The sequence below is a fragment of the Poecilia latipinna genome, unplaced genomic scaffold (assembly GCF_001443285.1).
Source record: "Poecilia latipinna isolate Pla-1442-1.1 unplaced genomic scaffold, P_latipinna-1.0 Scaffold645, whole genome shotgun sequence".
NCBI lineage: Eukaryota > Metazoa > Chordata > Actinopteri > Cyprinodontiformes > Poeciliidae > Poecilia > Poecilia latipinna.
In genome coordinates, this window is record NW_015113261.1 from 223401 (window position 1) to 244480 (window position 21080).

Genomic DNA, 21080 nt, shown 5'->3' on the forward strand with positions numbered 1-21080 from the left:
TGTATATAGTTGTAGTTTGTTAAAAAGAGGAACAATACACTTTTAGGACATTTCAATGATTTTAGTCACAAACTTTTATCTGAATGTGTAATCAATTTAGGCAAAAGACTTTTCACTTTACGACAAACTAGCAGGTATTAATCCAGAATTGTGCTAAAATATATACTATTTACATTTAAGATTTAAAAAAATCTTTGTCTATAAATATATTCTGCTCAGAACGGCTGAAGTGGCACAGCTTTAGCTTCGCCTTGTTCAGATTCTGTTTAAAAAAAATAAATAAATCTCCTATCCAACACCTTTTGCTATCCATTAATTATTAAATGTAAAAAATAATCAACAGATCAACCCTATTGATATCTAGTCAAGCAGAAAGGGATGAGCTTTTAGAAGTATTTTTAGCTGCAGATGCAGCCTTTAAATCAGACTAAACTAATTTTAATGAAGAATGTTTTAAAGGGCCGAATTTATTAATAAAATGACCCTAAAACAAACTGTTAAAATACGAATAACGGTTAATAACAGTGGATAAAAACTTCTTGAAATTAAATATTAAACATCTTTTCACCTTGATCTAATTTGGCAGATAAAACAATATTTAAGTACACAACTGTTATATCAAAGGTTTTATTTCTAGCAGGCCACATAAAAACTTCTGGGAGGCTGAATTTGGCCTGCGGGCCTGGAGTTTGACACATGCATTAAATGATCAAGTACACTAAAAGAATGCTATGTTACTGCCTTTTAGGAGATAAAACGACAAGTTGCCAATAAGACTATACTCTTTCCATAGAAAATACAAAACATAAGAACTTGTGTGGAATAATGACTTTAATGGGCATCAGTTGAAACTTTAAATAGGCCTTTTAAAGACATGTCAGCTGCATCGTCAGGAGGTAGACCTGTTTAATAACCAGTTTTCCACTGAATTAAAATGAACAAACACCTTTAGGATCAAAATTCTATTTTTCAGTAGACGGTTGTTCATTAAAGTTCGGTGGACGGGTTCCTCGGCTTCGCCTCCTCCTCGTTTCGCGGGACATGGAAGTCCACGTATGGACACCACTTGGTGTTCAGACAGACCAGTTTCTTCAGAGTCGATGTTTTGATGATGTTGAAGCCCGTCTCGCCTCCGAAGGTGCTGGGCTTCCAGTACTCTGGAGAGTTGATGGGATTCCCAAGCAGGCCTTTCAGGGAGAAAGGGGCTCCCATCTCCACCATGCTCTCTCCGAATATGGAGTTGGGGCGAGTTTTCTCCATCATGAGGCCAGGATAAAACTCCAGGGCGTCAATGTCACCGTAGAGCTCCTCTAAACCTTGAGCTGTTTCTTCATCACCTGTTTGCAGAAAAATGTTAAAGTTTGAATGCATTTTCTGACATCTTGGTGTGCATCAGTGCTGCGGGTAACCTCATTATATAGGAGGAATGTCTGAGTAGGCATAAAAACTACCACATAATTTACATGTACACACTGCATCAGTAAGCTTTTTGTATCTTTATTAGATGGTAGCAGATTGAAAAACCACAGGAAGGTGGTGATGCAAACATCAGATAGGATGGAAAGTTTAGCTGCACCACAAATAAAGCAAAAGAAGTTTGAAGGTTGTTTTTTTTTAGGTTGTTGCAGTTCAAAGTTGGGGGAATTTTCTGATACAATCAATCTGGAAGGGGAGGAACTGATTTCTAGTTAACAGATACAGATTAATAGTTTGAATTTTTATTAATGTAATAGTCAGAAATGGAGAAAACAGCTTTGAATGAGCTATATATATATATATATATATATATATATATATATAAGCTATATAGGGTGATAGCTTTTATACACATAGATCTTTTTAACAAAATATTGCTGTAACTTTTAATAATTTGATCCAATAAATGTAAAAGCAACATTTTCTGTATTAACTACTAAAGTTCAGAGAGTCTAGGAACGTTTGATTTGTTTAAATTAGTTTTTTGTTGCACAATAAGAATACAGTGTGACACAAAACTTAAAACTTGAAAGCCAAGAGGCATTCAATTAAGCCTGATGTAACTTCCAGAAGTTTCCTCATTGCCTAAACCTACCACTATATTCAGAGTAGGAAAGCAAACAATTAATCGATTAATGGTTTATTAGATAAAGATTATTTCCAATCGATTAACTAATAACGCCCACATAGACCTTCTTTTAGTGTTGCAGTTTGGCCGCCATCCAGCAGAGGGCGCGAAAGCGAAGTGGGTCCGGTACAGAATTCAAGATGGCGGAGCCATATATGAATGCGGACAGAGAAACGGTCCAAACAGAGTTCGTTGTTAGATAGGAAATGCACTTTATGCGGTTTTGTTTTAAAATATAAACACTCGACAAGCTCCTTTATTTTGTCACCTAAATGGCGCTCATTCAACCTAACTGCGTGACGTAGCAGAGTTAACTTTCTCTCAAGCAAAAATTACTGATGTGATGACAGAAAAGCGGAGTGGATAACGCTGTGGCAAGTAAACTCTGCTGCCTCCTCAACACTCTCTTCTTGGAGGATTAAGTTTTTCAAATATTTTATTCTTTAAGCAATTAAATCCTACAGCTTTTCTACACATCTCATGTGTCATTATGCTAATCTACAGGCCTATAATCATGGAGGGCATGAACGTTGCATGCAACAGATTTCATCAACTTCCTTTTACCTATATGTGTCCGAACTTTTTATGAATTTACATTTCACCAACTTACCAGTTAATTCATAAAAGGATGAGTACGGCTTCAAGTTGAACCTTTTTCGGTACTGATTGAAAGGTTGCAGGCGTGCAGCTCTGGAATCTCTGATCAATATTTCTGGGACTCGGAGCACCGCTTGGTGAATGTTGCGACCGCCGCCTATCTGAAAGACACAGTAAGTTTTTTTCAATCTTCTTTTTTTAAAATTAAAAATAAGAAAGGAAACTATGGGCTGTAGCACCCAGTTATTATACCTACAAAGGGAGATTACCCTTAAAGGAGATAAAACACCAGAAATTACTTCAGGAAGTTTTTTTTTAAAGAGGAACTGAACTTTGATGCTAATTTAGAAAGATAAGCAGCAGTTTGTGGTTTTGAGAACGCCTTATGTTGCAATCATATCATGAACTTGAAACACTCACTGCATGTATGAGTGAGTTTTACATTCTTAATTTTTTTATTCAGCAAGTATTCAAGATGAGTGGTATGCAAACGATTTCTGTGCATGGTACAGGATTCTTGCATTTAAAAAGAAGTTTGGCTTTTGTGGGTTGAGAAAAGTCAAAAACAGACGAAAAACGGAAAACATTTCCGCACATTAATATACATCTTTTTGCTGAGTCTTAATCAAAAAAGTATCACTTTAACTCCAGAATTACTTAGAAATGTTAATGTATTTCATTGCTCAGTATAGTAGACTACATGTTGCATGACTGTGGCAAGACAAAGAAACCACAATTTGAGACATTGGAGAGAAAAGCGGCAGCTAAAGATAAACTTTGTGCAACTGTGGTTCTGTCAGTCGCTATTTCAGTTTATGTAAGCCTAAAGTTTACATTCAGAAAGAAACTTAACCAATCAGCAAACAGAGTGTATTTTAAAAAAAATCAACTGAGCTCTTAAATCATTTGATGATTGCTATTTCTACTGGCTACAAATCTTTTTCTGACCAATTATTTCTGACACATTAAAGGAGATACAGTTACTCATCAGCATGAACATCATTACGTTTGGGACTTGATGGTTTGTTTAAACAGTTTTCATTCAGCATGGAACGATTATACAGCACACAGATTCAATTAATGTTTAAAAAAAATAGAATTAGGTGAACTAGTTTACATTTGTTTAGGGTTTTCCATACAGGACCAAAGCTTTGCATACATATGTACAACCTGACTGACATTGGACCAACAGTTTCATCTCAAATTGAACTTAAACAGCCATCTGGCATTATTCTGGCTCCGTATTTGAACATTCATCTCAAAGTAGCTCATTTGAGTTGTTTTCATGGATAAAAAATAAATAATTCAGTTTAATCATGAAATTAAGAAAAACAACAGGACTTTTAAGTGTCATTTAAAAACCTTAATGTTTGCCAGTTTAGTTTGTGCCAAACTTACTTGACGTGTGCTAAGATTATTCAAACTGTGTCCAAGTTTCAACGGTTTTAGCAGTTAAATGTGGTAAAAATGTTATACTTTCTCTATTTGTCTGGTCTGAAAAGCATTGCTGGAAAACAGAAGCCTGGAAAACATCCAGGATTGGTTAAAATCTTATAAAACCTGATAAAACCAAGCCTGAAAATTCAGCTGCGATTACAAAAGTTTAAGTCAAAAACAAACAGTGGTGGTAGGATCATGATTGGACGTTTCTTTGTTTCAGATAGAAATAGGGATTCTTTCAATGTGGATGAAATGATCAGGTCAAAAACACTGAGGTTTTAAATACTTTGAGCATCACAGTCAGAGTGGACATTGAAATCAATAAAATGATAGAAAAGTACAATTTTGAATGGCCTTGTTAAAGTCTAGATTTAAATCTGACAGAACATCATGTTTCCCCACAATGTGAATGATACTGAAAAGGCAGAGTGAACAAAATTATATTATAATGTTATATTCAAAGTAAAAAAGAGGGATGTTGACAGACTCTTATCAAAGCAGAATGAATAAGTTTCAGTGTTTACATTTTAGTTTTTCCCTTCTGACATGTTCTTTGTTTTTTCTGTTGAAATACAAAGGATATTTACTTTTACCACACCATATGAAGAAAGTTTTTAAATAACTTCCCTTTATGTCGCAATAATCTTGGATTTCAACATGGCTGTCTAGACTCATAAGAGAGGAAACGGTTGCTAAAGTTAGTTTTTTAGACAAAACGCGATTTATGCAATTAACTAAATTAGTTTATTTGCTAGTTTACTTGCCGCTTGTTTCACACAGCTTTCTTTCAGAACGTAACATCTGTATGCATGATCATCATAATTCCCGCACACAACAAAATGCAAGCTGCTATATTTTTACCTGTCCTGCAGACTGCCGAGAGAAAGCATCCACCAGCTTCTCCACGCCGTAACGCGTCAGGATGGAGGTGTTGTACAAAAACTGGGAGTACGGGATTTCTTCTCCGTCGATGAGGAAGCTGTCCGGCATGAGCGGGTGCCAGTGGTAGAGGTGGGAGAACTCCAGGGCGATGCGGTTAGTGTACTGGAAGCGCACACCGAAGAGCAGGGAGGGGTCGTACTTCAGCTTTAGGTGGTAGCCGCTCAGGTGCTGCACGTACTCCTCTATTATAATGTTGATGATCTCACCTGGGAATTAAAGGTGACCTATTATGCTTCCTTGAACAGGTTGCAACAGATCTAAAGACTATAGAAAACATGTTCATTACATTTTTTTGCACAAAATTGCTCTTAGATTATGAGATTTCAGTTGGGTCATCTTGATCTCTGTTCAGTATGAGCTGTTTTAGGGCCTCTTGTCACTTTAAATCCAAATAAGCTGCTGCTGGCCACGCCTCCAAACTCAATGTTTACACTCGCATGTGAAAATGGCTGCAAACAGACATGCAGTTATGCAATTATACATCTTTGAAAAGCAGAAGTGGTACCTCCTGCATAAACAATAACAGTGCAGCAAGTTTCAAAGCTAATTTTTTTTGCCTATGATCTGCTGTAGGTCAGTACTCTGGCAACTTTTCAAAGCAAGAAGTTGTTTTAAGCTATATTTCAGATAGCTGAATATATGAATATTTCAGTGAAATGATCTGATCAGCAGGTGGAGTACATTCACCACCTGAAAACCATTCAGTGCCCTTTAGATCAACTTCCTACTTACCACACGTGAAGCACACAGAGTGAACGACCAAATCATTTGTCCCACGACAATTTAAATCTACTTATGTGGGTTTGATTCTGAACTAATCTTGTTTTTTTGCTCTCTGTAATATCTGTACATTGAAACTACTGATAAATGGATGAGTAGATCTTACTAAAAATACCACCCATGTTTCTGCTCCACATTTGTGTAACTTCATGTACTGTTGCAGACCACAGTTTTTCACAACTAGATAAAAGTTTAAACTGGTATTGTGCTGCATCTTTTGCACGGTCTGTCTTTTTTGTAATAAGTACTGTGAGAAAATGACAGAACAAGAAAAAAAAGCCATCAGTATTTGAGTATCTTAATTTTGGCTTCATACCAAAACTTTAAACGGGACACATGTCAGTTTTACTTACATGCTACGAACTGTGAAGCATTTATGGGAAGCTGCCACATCATGAATAGACTTTAAAATTATTTGTGTGCTTTTAAACAGTTGATATTGTTGCCATATTGTTAAATAACATGCCATCCAGCACAGTCATTGCTTCAGTTAGACTAAACAAATAAGTTCAATTTGGGAAGTAGCGAATAAAAAGCATGACTCATTCAAAAAGCTCTAAAAGTCATTCAGAGTTGTATGCTAGCTGAAATAATAAAACAATCTTTTTGTCCAGATTTTACCATGAAGAACATACAAATCCTTTTTGTCTGTCTCAGATTGGTTTGTTGATTTGACATCAGGATTATTTTAAATCTGTTCAGTTGTTTAAAATTTAACATCTGGTGGAGCATAGCTGTACATCTTAGCCAGTGGTGTCCAAACTTTTGTCACAGGCAGCAAATTTAAACTGCTGCTGGGCCACAAAATTAAATAAAAAACGCAGAAATTTGTTTTATTGGGTCCTTTTTGTTTGTTTACTTTTTGTTCGTTTTGTTTTACCTGCTCATGTTTGTTCTGGATGTAAACAAACATTTACATCCACAAACAGTGGAGAGCAAAAAGACGATTATTTTCCTTGCCATCCATAGCCGCACTGGCACCATACATCAGATTAACTAAATGAAACTTGAGGATGTAGATATTATTAATTTAGTGCAGTGCGCCACAGTTAAGGAAAAAAAAATAATGCAGAAAATTATTGGAGAACAAGTCAAAACTACTTTTATTCTTTTTCTCGCTTTCTGTGTCAGCTATGCCACGCACAGACCAGTTTCCATAGCAACCGACTGATATCTCCACGTGTGCATCAGGATTCAAAACACGCAAACATTTCCTACACATTGAACAGAACGTTGCAGTATTGTGTTTTCAGACTTGAAGTTTATTTTGTGATTATTAATAAGTGATAGTCTGAACATATCGGTATTTGATTAGCTAGTTGAAACATCTGCTCTACTGACAAGCCGTCAGAAAGTCGGTATGTGGATCGCCTTATATTTTTTCACTCAACCGAAATCCACAGCACCTCTACATGTTAAGTTTGTCAAAGTCAAGCTAGCATAGCTGAACTACTTCCCACTCCCTCGTTATGGTTTTTCTTAATTAAAACTTCTTTTTCATGACTTTTTTTAATCTAGTTGTCATAGTGTTGACAGTTAGTAGCAAAGCACTGCATCCCTTTTTTTTGTATATTATGCGTTTAAGATTTACCGTGTTAAGTTGACAACTTGACAGCTAAAACCGGTGGTAGTTATCGTTAGCGAGCGGCTAACTCTGCCCTCCAGCAGGGAGATTAGGCCAGGTTCTGCCACACCTGACGTTACGTTGCAACGTGTCTATTTTGTTGGCAAAATTTGTATCATTCCTGAAATGCGGTCGTGGGCCAAACAAAATCATTTCAAGGGCCACAAATGGACCCCAGCCCACACTTTGGACACCCCTCATCTGAGCAGGTTTTAGATACTTTTCTCTTTCATATCATTCACCTCATGTATATAATATAAGCAGAATAAATAATAAACCAGAGTAAATATTTTAAAATACACGTGTCATACGTACCAATAATGATGAGTCTGGTGGTCTGGAAAAGCTGCTCGTCATCCCAGGTCGGATGTTCGCCCTTCAGGATGTCACACACCCGGTTGTGCTCCCTCAGCCAGATGGTGGCGTACATGGTGAGGCCTGGGACAAGTCCGAACACTTCCTGTCCGATGGCGAGCCGCTGCTCAGCAGGGAAACCTTCAGGGTACACCATGTCCACTGGGACCTCAGATATGGTGGGAGGGTACATCTCCCCGTTGATCAGCTGTGGAGCGTCAATCAGGAGTCATTTCACCAGCAATTTCTTTATCAACTTAGCTTCTTGTGCCCTGACGAAGACCTCAAACTGCGGCGATTTCATCAGATGAAACAACATCTTCAGGCAGAGAGGTTTTCAGATAAGCTGGCTTCTCCTAGACCAATATCTGAATGTATGATAATGGAGTTTCAGCTACCAGCGGTGACGCCATCTTCAACTACTGTTGTCGTTATCTTGACTTATTCCAAGAAGTCGACAAGTAACAGGATATGAGAGTTTTCTTCACGCAGATGTCACAGCAGGTCCAGAAGAACTGAAAATTGTGTAAAACTAATGAAGTTGTTACAAAGTACAACACATTTCAATTTTTTTTTACTCAAATATATATTATAATTTCAACTATTTCCTCTTAACTATAAATCGGTATTTTCCCCAAAGGACAATAGCAGTGTTGTGTTCCTCAAAGCTTTGAGTTTTTTCAGTTTTATGTCTACGTTTTGTGTATTACAGTAGTATATGCATTACATTTTTATTTATATCACCTTAGTGTTCTGTATTTAATAACTAATCGCTTCTCTTGTTTGGTTTGCAGTCTTCGTATTAAGTTTAATATGTAACATTTTCTCATGGGCCACAAAATGTTTCATTTTTAAAACACAAATGTTTTGTTACTTTACATGCTAAATAAGCTAAAAGTGAAATATTTTGAGGAAATAAATTAAGTAGTCTTTTTGCAGAAAATGGATTTGTAAGTCATGCTGGATGTGAAATATGAAAAAGGGTCTCACGCACATTTAGATAGATAATTAAGAGCTGAAACATAACTTTTCTATTTTTTCCTTTCTGACCACTGAAACTGCTGCTAAAATAACTTTACAGAAGTTACAAAAAGAGTTTGGAGTTGACAGCTAAAATATCAAGACAATGTTAAATTAAAGGACAAACAATTAGGGCTTTGACAGTGATTAGAAAACAAAAATAATGTTAATTAACAGCATTTCACTCAGAATGATAGCTTGTTTTGCCTTCTGATAAGAATATCAACTATCAATATGTTTATTTCAACTTTAGTAATGTTAAAAGCAAAATATAATGAGCACTGGAAAATAAAAAAGAAACAAAAGCTAAATTTGTTGAGGCCAAATTGCAAATATTACATGTTGACAGAACTCAAAAAGTTATTTTAGAATAATTGTGTCTATTAAAATAAAAGTGGATAAAGAGGAAGTGCCTTAAAGGGCTGGAAAATAAATAATATCTATCGTGATGGACATGTGATTAATATCAGTATATAATACATATGATGGAATATTCAGTAATTTCCCAGAACTGCACAGCATTCTGGGGGATGTAGGCAGAGGAAAGGCTTTGGCCTCTCAACTTCTAACGTTCAGCTAAGAAAGATTGGGGGCATTAACAAATCCACTCACTCTTTGGTTACCTAGCAACAACTTGCTGAGTAACTTGTGGTTGCCTAGCAACACCCTGCTGAGTAACTGGCACTCAGCAGTTTAAAGTTATACCACTCATAGCCTCATAACTGCTTAAAATTTAAAAACAACACTGTGGAGTGAAAACTGGAAAAAAACAGGCCACCAGTTTGGCAGTATTTCAGAAATTTAAAACAAAAATCTGATCAATAATTATCGACATCGACTGATATGAAACACTTTCATCGTGATTCGTTTTTCAGCCATAATGCCCAGCCCTCGTAGCTTTTATCTTATCAGTGAATTTAGCTGATATTTTTTTAACATGAGGGTTATGGTGATAGATTATTTCCATTTTATTGCAGCTAAGCCCAAAGTTATGTGATTGATCACAGATACTGAGGTGAAAAAACGGACTAAACAGCCCGACTTTACATGTCCAACTATTACCTGATATTTTAACTTTCCATCTTTATGAAGCCGAAGCTGATGCTGCCTTTCAAGCTCTTCTCCATATATGTTGCTTGCATCTACCTAGTTGGATAAAAACACATAAATCGGGTATTAAACTCAACAGATGCTGACTACAACCAGATCCATGTTGCTTATTGCTCTCTTACCCCATGCCCCAAACCCTTGGTGAATCCTACGGGAGCTTTGTGACTTTTCTTGAAGAACTGGTGGGTGAAGTGTTGAGCCATGAAAGCAAACATCAGATTGGTTCCCTGAGGATCTGGCCTGAATTCCTGCCTTTTAAAATATTTCTCACAAAACTCCTTGGGGTCAGGAAGAACGGGTTTACCTGTGAATTTATGCTCAGTTTAAGATTTCATTGGGGTTAACTGAGTGTTAGAAGTTGTAAAGGCCTCACCTTTGGTTCCCATTGGCAAAGGGCAATCTTCGGGTACAGGAGGGAGGAGGCGGGTGTAGTAAGAGATGTTGTTGTACGACTCCCAGCTGATGTACCCATACTTCGTGTTGTAAGTTGGTGGACTGGGAATAAGTTCATTTCTGACTGTAACAGGAAAGGGATTAGCTTGTTTGCATGAGTTTTCAGACAGTTTTCATGTTGCAACATTTCTGAAAAGATACAACTGTTGTGCCAACTGAAAGAGAGAAAATACAAAAATAAAGAATGGCTTAATGGTGATTTTACATTATTTCTCTGTATGTTATTGAGTTGAACTTTGTTCTTTTTGACATAGGAAACAAGCCGTCTTACAATTTTTAGTCCAGAGACTAGGGGGATAGGGGATAGTCAGACTTCTGTCCCCTGAAAAATGTTTCCAGGATTAAAGGACTAATGTCCTTGCAAGATCTAGAAAAACTCATCCATGCGTTTGTCTTTAGTTGAACTGATTATTGTAACAGCTCTGCCTAAAAATCAGACAGCTGCAGCTGATCCAGGACGCTGCTGCTAGCGTTCTGACTAAAACCAGGACGATAGAGCACATCTATCCTGCACTGGCTCCCTGCAGCTCAGAGAATAAACTTTGAAATACTGTTTATAAACCATTTACTATTTACATTCAAGTCAAACCAAAGCTTACAACCTCAAAGTCCAATGTCCAAAATCCTAAATTGCAAACTGAAGAACATAAACATAAATACACCACAAAAATAAACCATGACCATTAAGATAACTGAGCAGATGAACCAGCAGTGACTCATCCAAAACCCTAAACCAAATGAGTAACACCTGAAACTTTGTGGACGGAAAGAGCTTTCAAGAGCTGAAACTACGTGCTTGAAAAGCAACTTTTGATTTCCCTCACTATTCAGATCTCTGGATCTTTTTAAAAAAATAAACCTTCACCAAGCGTTTCTGATCACAAATGAACAGAACTAGAAGAAAAATATTTGTCAATATCTCAAAAATGAACTGAAGTACAGGATGTAAAATGTTGCATCATCTGTTTCAGTCTAAATGTGTTTTAAAGACTGAGTGGTTTTGACGCCTTAACTTACCAGTTAGCACGATTCTCATGAAGGTATCTCGCAGGAAAGAGTTGTTGACGATGGTCCAGAACCACTGGAAATTTGTCAGGAGGAAATGAAGCACTCCAGGACCGGGCTTCAGCATCAGATAGATTCTGGTCCAGAACTCCGCTGTGCAGAAATAAAAGCAAAACGTACCTTTTAACTTTGAAAAAGCACCGTTGGAGAAATATTTAAGGTGCTATGCAGACAATAAACCATAAAAATAGTTTCATTAGAAGTTACTGAACCACAAATTGTCTTACGAGTGGTGCAGTTTTTTCCGTGGAAGCCTGTTCGGGTGCAGTCACAGCTGTAGCTTTCTGTACCGAATCGCACACACACACCTCTGTTCTGACAAGGGTAGTAGCAACAGGGATTCACTGGAAAAAAAAATAAAAAATGAATAATTACACTGAGGTACGTCCTGTTTAAGCAGCTGGGTGGATATTTGGCTTGTTAACCATTTAGAGAACTAAATCCTAATTTTTAAATAGTACTGTCCTAACACCATCAGTAGCAACACAACAAAACAGAAATCTAACAAAAATGTACATTACATGAAACCAAACATTTTTTTGAAGATGGTTAAAGCTGCAGTATGTAACTAATACATATTTTTTACATATTTGTTAAAACTCACCATGTTGACAGATAAGCTGTGAAAACATCAATCTCCTTCACCTACTCCCTGGGCTACTTTCTTGTCTAAATAAATATAACGCTCCAAGGCAAAAACAACCAATCAGAAACCAGACGAGGGTTTAGTGCTGTTAATCAACCTCATGTAGTCACTACTTAATGTATTAATGGTGGAGAAACAACTTACTGTTAGAAGAAACCCATTTATCCGCCATCATTTGTGGGCATGCTAACTAGCATTAGCATTAAAAACAGGCTATGCTAGCTGTAGCTTAGCAGAAAGCAAGGAGCTCTGAAGCTCCAGTATGTCACTTTTATGTAAAAAATGTTTTTTTTTTGTTTTTTTTTACATATGTTAAATTAGCATTTATGTCATGACTGTATAAGACAATTTGTGAAAATTGAGCTTCTCTGCCTTCTCCCAGTGCTCCCAGTACTAACTACAGAAATACACCTCTCAGTCAGAAACATCCAATCAGAGCCAGGAGGAAGGTCTCAGCGCTGTTAATCACTCTCCTTCTCACCTCTCCCTGTTTGCTCTATGCTAAGCTACAGCTAGTTCACCACAACATAGGCTACCATGAATGCTAATGCTAGTTAGCATAGCCACAGATGATGGCAGATGAGAGGTTTTCCTATAACAGTAAATTTGTTTTTATACCATTAACACATTAAGCATTGTACAGGAGGTTGATTGACAGCGGTAAGACCCTCCTCCCAGCTCTAATTGGTTGTTTTTGACTGTGAGTGGTTCAGACCGCAACAGTAACAGTCTGAAGAAACTCATTTCTGTAGCATCTACAAAAATGAGTTTGACTTTCTTACACAGATCATCTCTCTGATTGGTGAGAACGATTTATCTCATCTGTTTACATAAAGAGTTTGAGTTGGCAGTTCGTCACAGGACAAGCAACCACGCACATGAGGTAATTCAAGGAAACCATGACTGATTTATGTGGGAAGAACGTGATTAAGAACCCAGAGAGAACCCAAACATGCAAACTCCATGCAAATTCAGATCCAGGACTTTCCTTCTGCATGTCAGCAGTTCTGCTGCGGCTCCACAATGGAGTCCTTCTTGCATCCACAGTGTTTAATTTGTATAAAACATAGATGAGGACACAGGAAGCAAAATTTAACAAGGGATTACATCTGAAGTCAAATAAAGCTGCTCCATTTAATTAATATTAAAATTGTATTTTTTTGGTGTGAAGTCGACATATTTGGAACTTGTTTAGTCCAACTCTTCTTATTTTCTCGTCAGCTCAACACTTTTTCTTCACCCTAATTTCACTCATTTTCTGCATTCAGAAGTCTGAAGTTACTCTGGTATGACAAGGCACGTCTGGCGCAATGACTCAGTCAAATAGTGAAACCAAGCTCTGACACTAAAGAGCAGCATGACAACATGCTTTGAAACACACTCTGCATTCAGGCCTTAAACTCACGTCAGATTGCCTCTTTGTTTCCCAGCAGAACATTTATGCCCAGTCACCACCAACATCTAGCTTCACCAGGAAATACCAGCACTCACACACAGGTGGCAATGCTTGAACTCTAAGCCGTCACCATTTTTACAGGAACTGGCTATATGCACACAGCTGTTAACGTCTATTTCACACAACCCAACCACTTCCACATATCTTTAACACTTGCTGTATTCGGGCTTCCTGCCCTGCCTCCTTACAGAAGTTCAATGTGATAATGAGACTTTTTATCGCATAGAAAAGCCCCATGGACAACAGTAACGAGGTTTCTAATAGTGGAATGAGTTAAAGTTGACTCTTTGGCATTGCTTTTAAAAATAAGCCAGTCATAAGTTCACTGTAGTAGCTTTCCAAGATGTTGCACATCTTTTCACATTTTGCCGCATTTCAACTACAGACCAGCTGTATTTTATTGGGATTATATGGAATAGACCAGCAGAATGGAGGGGATTTGCAGGAAAATACTGTTTGCATTTTTGATACTCCCAAATAAAATCTATTATTGGAATAATTTTGTGTACAGTTAAAGAATGGCGCACAATGGAGCTGATGCAGACAGACATTTACAAAAGTTTTTTTGTTTTTAATTGGCTATGTTTTTTTTTGTTTGGTTTTATTTTATATCATATTAAGCATGGCCAAATGGTGACATTTTATTCAAATACAAATTAGTGCATCACCCATTCATTAAAGCATTTAGGGGTGAGCGATACGGATTTTAACCATTTTATCATCATATTTTATGGTACTGTCATGATAATGATAAAAATAACTATTTATTACATTTTTTTTTTAACAAATGTTGGAACAAATCTATGAAAACTAACACTGCACATCAAACTCGGTGATGGCAGAGTCATTCTGTGGGGATGCTGTAAAGGCCTGAGACTGAGGTCAGAGTTCATCTTTAGGAAGGATAACAGTCAGAACACACAGTTTCTAAACTACATACAATACAAATACAACCTTACATGTTATTTCCTATCTTACGCTGCTGAAACCTGTGCATGTTTCAGTTCAAATACTTAGGATTAAATTTCATCCTGAGTTCATTTTCCAGAATTGTTTTTGTTTACTTGACCTCAATGCTGTTGGTATTGCAGCGGGACAACAATCAGACAAACACCAGCCATCCTGCCTCTAAATGGCTCAATAAAGATTATCTTGTAGTGGCCTAGTTAAAGACCAACTTAAACTGACTGTGCTCAAAAATCTCAAATTCTGTCTGTTTTAAAGCAATTTTGCAAACAAAAGTGTGCCAAAATTCCTCTGTTCCACTGTTTATATTTACCGTTTATCTTTTCCTGATTTTAAACTGGCTTACAACCTTTAAGTGTGACTCAAAAAAGAAAAAAACAGAATAAATGTGTAATTTTAAAAACTACTTGCCTGCACTTGACTCAGCAGCACCTGAGGATGATTTCATCAGCTGCAGAACCGCCAAGATGGAAAACAAGCTAAACCCTGCAAACGTTTACAGGGAAACAATAATGATGCAACATCTGCAGTTCATCCAAATTGTGTAATTTGTACTTTTAGCACTCACCTTTCATGGTTGCTTGAACTAAATGAAAGTTGTCTGGAGATGTTTCACAGACAGAGCTCTTCTGACAAATGGTTGAAGGTTTCTTTCCTCCATCCGACTGTCTGAGTCTCACTGGCTTTATGAGATACCAAAAGTGGGCGTTCACCCTGTGCCTTCCACTTCCTCCATCTAATGATTTTAAACACAACCTAATGCACTTCAAAGTGTTTCAAATTACATTTTTTATGCTTGTATTTCAAGACAAATTGTTCTCCTGTTAAGAATATTAAGTATGTGGCATAGAGATTATTCAAATGAAACCAAAATTGGGTGCAAGTTAAAAAAACTTTTCATTTATCTATTAATTCAAACGCACATCAGCTGTCAGTTGACAGAATCAAAGAGCTTTGTCTCCCCCTACTGGCGAATTTGATTTGTGTAACAACCATTAGCGAAGAGACTGACTCTTAGCTGCTTCATAAAAATCATCTGCATAAACGGATCATTTTTAAACATTTACTGATTACATTTTTTATGCTGCATAAAAATGATCGGCATAAACATGACCCAAAATTATATTTTTATGCTTAATTTCTTAATTTGATACCTAGATGTTGTTTTTTTGTTTTGTTTTGTTTTTTTGCAGTAAATGCGGCAATGATAAAAAATAATAATAAAAGAAAACAGAAAAAGTGGAAGTTGGTATGGAAGTACACATGTGTCACCAGGATTTGAATTAAAAAAATGCCACTTAAATTTTGATGTTGCAAATTTTACTTCCTTTTTCAGTGTTGAAACATAATCACAATACATTTTTAGCCAATTTTCTAATTGGTGACGCACCAATAAGAAAATTTGGGATAAAGTTAATAGTATTGCTGTTATGGGTGATAAATAATACGGAGATATTATTTGAGATAACATACTTTATACTTACTGAATCGACACATCATGTTAAAAATTGAGAAATATTGCCCGATTTTTCACACGTCACTAAATTTATAATGAAATTTTGTCAGAAAGTTTATTTTTGTTTCCAAATGTGCCCCCTTTGTTAAATCATAAATGTGTCCTCTCTTTAAAAATGTAAAGTATGTAAATCTGCAGATGTGTCTCTCTACAAGAAAAAGGTGATAAAATCATTTTTAGTATTTATTTGGCATTAATGATAGTTCCCATATGTACCGCGTCTCAGTTTTAGTTACTTTTTGTATTCTGCCTGGTTTATCTTCAATAAATTGCAGATTATGTTGATTATGTATCAGTTTCTGTTCTGCAATAGCTCCCAACCAAAATCCAATGTACCCTTAAAAGTAACCATGGCAACCAACAAAGAAAGCCTCTAGGAACATGGCTTGTAAGGCTAATTTGTTTTATTGTCAAAATAATAATAAAAACATACAGTTACATTTAATTATTTTATTTTTTATTGATTATTCCACTTCACAGAATTAAAGTTAACATAAACAATGTTTAGAAATTGATATTTTTGGCATTATGTTCCCCTTTTACAACTTCCAATTTTCAGTCTTTTCCTTTTTAAATTAAATTAAGAGAAAAAAAACTCATGTAATGATTTAACCAAAAAGTGGACTAAACATTAATTTTAATATCCTAAAATGAACGTGAATTTAAACATGTACTTTCCAGCGTATTTATGTAGCATAAAAATGGATTCGATCAAATTAATATTGCTTGATTTGTCAAAATGGGTCAGTTTTGACTAAAATACAACTTGCATCACAGATTTTCGGGATTATGATCTGTCTTTTTTCTCTTTTTTTTTTATTTTTTTTTTTTTTGTGCTAATTTTGACAAATTATCCATGCCAGAATCAGGAAGAAGCTACAAATCTTTATCTTTCGTAATGTCTTCCCAATCTGCCAAACACATTTTTGTCATTTGTGGTCAACATTCATCACATGGGGCTTCAGACTCAACATAAACCAGTTTCTTCCCCAGATAATCCTTGTTGGACATCTTTTCAATTCATTTCTTTTTCAAATACCTTTCTATTTTATATATATATATATATAAAATCAATTTGCAGACGCCATTTTTTTTGGAAGCATTTAGGATTGGACCCAGATTTCTGTCTTCAAAGACCCAACAGTATTTGTGTTTCACTCTCTTTCTTAGACATGATTGATGTGATAAAGAATGAGACCCATCAGGAACTAATTATCAAATCAGCGTTTCCCGCCTTACGAGCACGGCTCCTTTTGGCATGAGCCTCCTCTGCCCGTTGCCATGGTGAGGCTGGCGCGGGCTAGGCCTGCTGCTTCCTATGGCTTTTCTGGTAATTGAAATCAGATGCTCCCCCGAGTTGAAACCTTTGCCGGGAGTAACCTGGAAGCATTTATTTTACGGAGATGTTTAGTTAAGCCACGCTGCGCTCTGTAAACGAGGCTCTGGTGATAAATACAATCGGTGAAAGCAATGGAGGATGGTTCCTTCTTCCTTCCCCCGGTTCAGGTTACAGATTAGCAGGCTTCCTGTTCAGTTGGAGAGCCGTCCAATCCGACTCTACACAAGTCTGGCAGCTGCAGGTGATTCTAACTCTTCTAAAGTCCACCGGTGGTCTAATCCAAACAATTAAAATCTACTCAGAACTAATATAAACAGTAGATTATTTAAAGTGCAATGACAAACCACCTCCAAACTCAGCACAATGGTTGCATGTCTCAGTCAATGCTAGCAGCAACCATAAAATATTATAATTATTAGGGCTATTATAGATATAAAAAAGAGTAAATTTCTACCAAAAAAACTCTAAAAATTTCTGGGGGAAAAAATTTAAACTTTTAGGTTTTGAAAGTCAAAGATTTGCTAGAAAGCACTGAGAAATTTTTATATTAATCTCAGAATTTCTTTTCTAAAAATTTTTATTTATTTTTTTTAATTTGAAAAGTCAAACGTTTTCAACTTTTGGAACTCCAGAAAATTTCAAAAGTCAGAAACTTTTTTATCTTAGATATTTCAGATATTTCCAAGTTCTTTTTCCAAAGAGCTTTTATCTTGCAATTTTTTGAAACTTTAAACTCAGAAATTTCCCAGTTTATTCTGAAAGAATTCTGAGATATTTCTCCCTCAGCTGTATTTTCTTCCCCTGCGACTCCCCCACTCGACTCCTTCAGACTAGCCAGCAACAGTTAGCAAACACATCAGCTGAGCTCGTTATACAAGCTAAATCTCAGTTCAGTGCCGGTAAAGACATTGTTAAAGGAGCGCTGTTGTGATGACAACCTGAGGGCGGAGTTTCAGAAAGAACAGGAGTTTTTAAAGAGACAGAGGCCCAATTTGACAGCGTTAAATTACAAAGTAAAATTTCTTTTAAGAAATATTTGATATATATAGGATTTTTACAACTGAAGGTAACATAGTTACTTGATTGTGGTATAAAGTGGTACAATGTGCCCGGAAAACATAACGTTTTCATATGTGCCCTATAAGCCACTGTAACAAACAAATGTAAAATGTTTCCGCATGCTAAACAGATTCATGTGTTTTTATTTGGCTAAACAAACAGCATTGTTATTCAAATTATGGTCCACTGCTTATTGTAATCTAAGACTGCAGTGCATTTATATAAAATATAAATTTTAGCGTGCCCCCCACCAGACACGGCCCCAGCAGGAAGGCTACTCTGAGCCCAAACCCTTTAGGTTCAGAGTAGCCTCCTAAATGCTGACAGTGGTAAATGCGCTCGGCCTCCATCACTTCTCTTTGTATCTTCTGTTGCCATTTCCTGCCCCACCTTCCACCTTTCTCCGGGTTGATTCCCAGCCCTGTTCACCTTTCCCTGACTCGACCCGACTGCCGCCCCTCTCTCCGAGCCGCTGGGATCAGCAGAGCCGCAGGATATTGCAGCCGGCATCAAACTGAACACGATAGGTCCTGCTTAAATAATCCCAACGCTGAGTCTATTTGAAGTGACAGTTTAAACACTTGCACTCAAAGCTCAGCCGATCGAGGGAGGAGGTGTTGGAGGAGGCTGGGTGGGCCAAGCGTCGGCTGACCTACAGGGTTTTTCTTTGTGATTAGGAACCCGTTTAGCTCTGATTGCTGCGGGTCACTGCAGGTGAGTTGGAAGGAAGTAATTTTCCTTCTGGAGCTTGTTGCCAGATTAGGTAACAGCCTGATCTCTGACTCTGACCGGAGAACCTAAACAAATCCGGGGCTGAAGAAAGGAGTTGGGTCATTTTCATAGACTGAAACAACCAATCTTGCTGAATATTTTATTGACGTTAGAAGCCATTCCTAAAGTCAGAAAAGAGACATTGTACTGCATTTAAAAAAACTAAAGTTTTGTAGTTTTGAATGTGGCCTTTACGCTTCCTTGAACAGGTTAGGCTATGTCTATGGGCTATAAACATGTTCATTGCATGTTTTGCACAAAATCATTCTTAGATAATGAGATTTAAATCTGCTCAGTTCTGCCTATCTTGGTCTCCTTTCAGAATGAGATGCTTTAGGGATTTTTTTCACTTTAAATCCAACTAAGCTGCTGCTGGCCACGCCACCAAACTCAACGTTTACACTCGCTCATGAAAATGGCTTCAAACCGATTCACAATTATACAACCATACATCTGCAAAAAGTATTAAATTAGTAGAACCTCCTCCAAAACACTTGTCTTTTCCAGCAGCCATTGTACTGCATATACAGCGGTAAAACCAGCTGACCAAATGAGCTGGAACTCCACTTCAGTTGCTAGGTAACTGGCAGAGTTCCACTGGGGTTGCTAGGTAACAGGTTGGGCTTTTGTAATAAAGTGTGATCTAACATTTGATCAAAAGCCTAAATTTGGAAAATGTTATTTGAAGTTGAAACCAGATATTTTCATAAACCGAACAAAAAGACAGACATTTTTTCTCACTGTCTGATGTTAAATTAGGCCAAAGTTTTTTGTTTCCGGTTCAAATTACAAAAAATATTTAATTTTGCTAAATAACAGAAAACTTAGCAAGAATTTTTTTAGAGATTTTTATTGTGTTTAAGCATTTAATTTGAGCATGAAGGTCTTTTACATTAACATGATTTATTTGGATAAATATACATTGTAAGTTTTAGTGTTTTAGTTTTAGAATGAAAAATACTATCAAGACATTATTATTAGTAATAAATTATATAATTAATAGTGAAATTAAATGGTCTTTGTTAGTTCATTTGCATTGCTCTTATCTCTAAAGTGTGGTGCTGGAAAAGTTGAAAAACTTGAAAATGCTTAAAAAGTGCTTGAACTTTGGGGGGAAGACTACAATCCAAAAATATTCATACCCCTGGAACTTTTCTATATTTCGTCACAGAGCATCTGAGATTAGATTAGATTAGATTAGATTAGATTCACACAGGTGGATTTATTAGCAGTCATCAGGCAACTTCTGAGAGAAAAGGGGGTTGAATACTTTTGCACACCACACTTTTCAGTCTTTTATTTGTAAAAAAAAAATCTGAATTGTATACCACTTTGCGTTGATCTATTGCATTAAAGTCCTTAAATTTATTTTTGTTTGTGACAAAATATGGAAAAGTTCAAGTTGCAAGAGGAACATTTTTTCTCCTCCAAATATAGAATAAAATAATAAAAAGGAAGAAATGTGTTTTATCATGTTTTTATTTTTTATTTGCTTTTCAGAAGCCAAACATAGATGCATTTGTCTGGCTCTCTCTGCTGTAATTTGACTACATGGCAGGCAGCCACATGTGTGCTGTGTTGAAGCTGATCCAACCCACTTATATGAACTGATGCCAAAACACGCTTCCTGTAAATTAGGTTTTTTTTTGTGTGCATTTTGTACCTTTGATCTAAGAAGAAAGTTTCTTTTCTGTGGAATTTAATGTTCTGTAATTTATTTTCCACTGATCACAATAAGCTGTTGTGGCATGTAGCCACTGAGGAGGCTGATGTGTTGTTGCAGTTTGTAGAGAACAAAAGCATGCTCAATTCCCCAGGTGGATGCAGAGGAATAAAAT

At 36.6% G+C, this 21080-nt stretch overlaps 1 protein-coding gene across 2 annotated transcripts; it reads right to left on the bottom strand.

Annotated features, from left to right (window-relative positions):
• Positions 1-813: 813 nt before the first annotated feature.
• Positions 814-20578, bottom strand: ptgs1 (prostaglandin-endoperoxide synthase 1). Of its 2 annotated transcripts, XM_015043689.1 has the most exons (12): positions 20571-20578; positions 15126-15277; positions 14969-15043; positions 11717-11833; positions 11442-11582; positions 10345-10488; positions 10094-10275; positions 9924-10007; positions 7803-8049; positions 5003-5289; positions 2715-2862; positions 814-1337 (listed from the first exon to the last, which is right to left on the bottom strand). In XM_015043689.1, the coding sequence occupies exons 2-12, from the start codon at positions 15130-15132 to the stop codon at positions 988-990; spliced, it is 1782 nt and encodes a 593-aa protein (XP_014899175.1). In that variant the 5' UTR covers positions 15133-15277; positions 20571-20578; the 3' UTR covers positions 814-987. The 2 variants fall into 2 exon arrangements, with proteins under 2 accessions (XP_014899175.1, XP_014899176.1); XM_015043690.1 differs by lacking the exon at positions 20571-20578 and having other exon boundaries at positions 15126-15463.
• Positions 20579-21080: the final 502 nt, after the last annotated feature.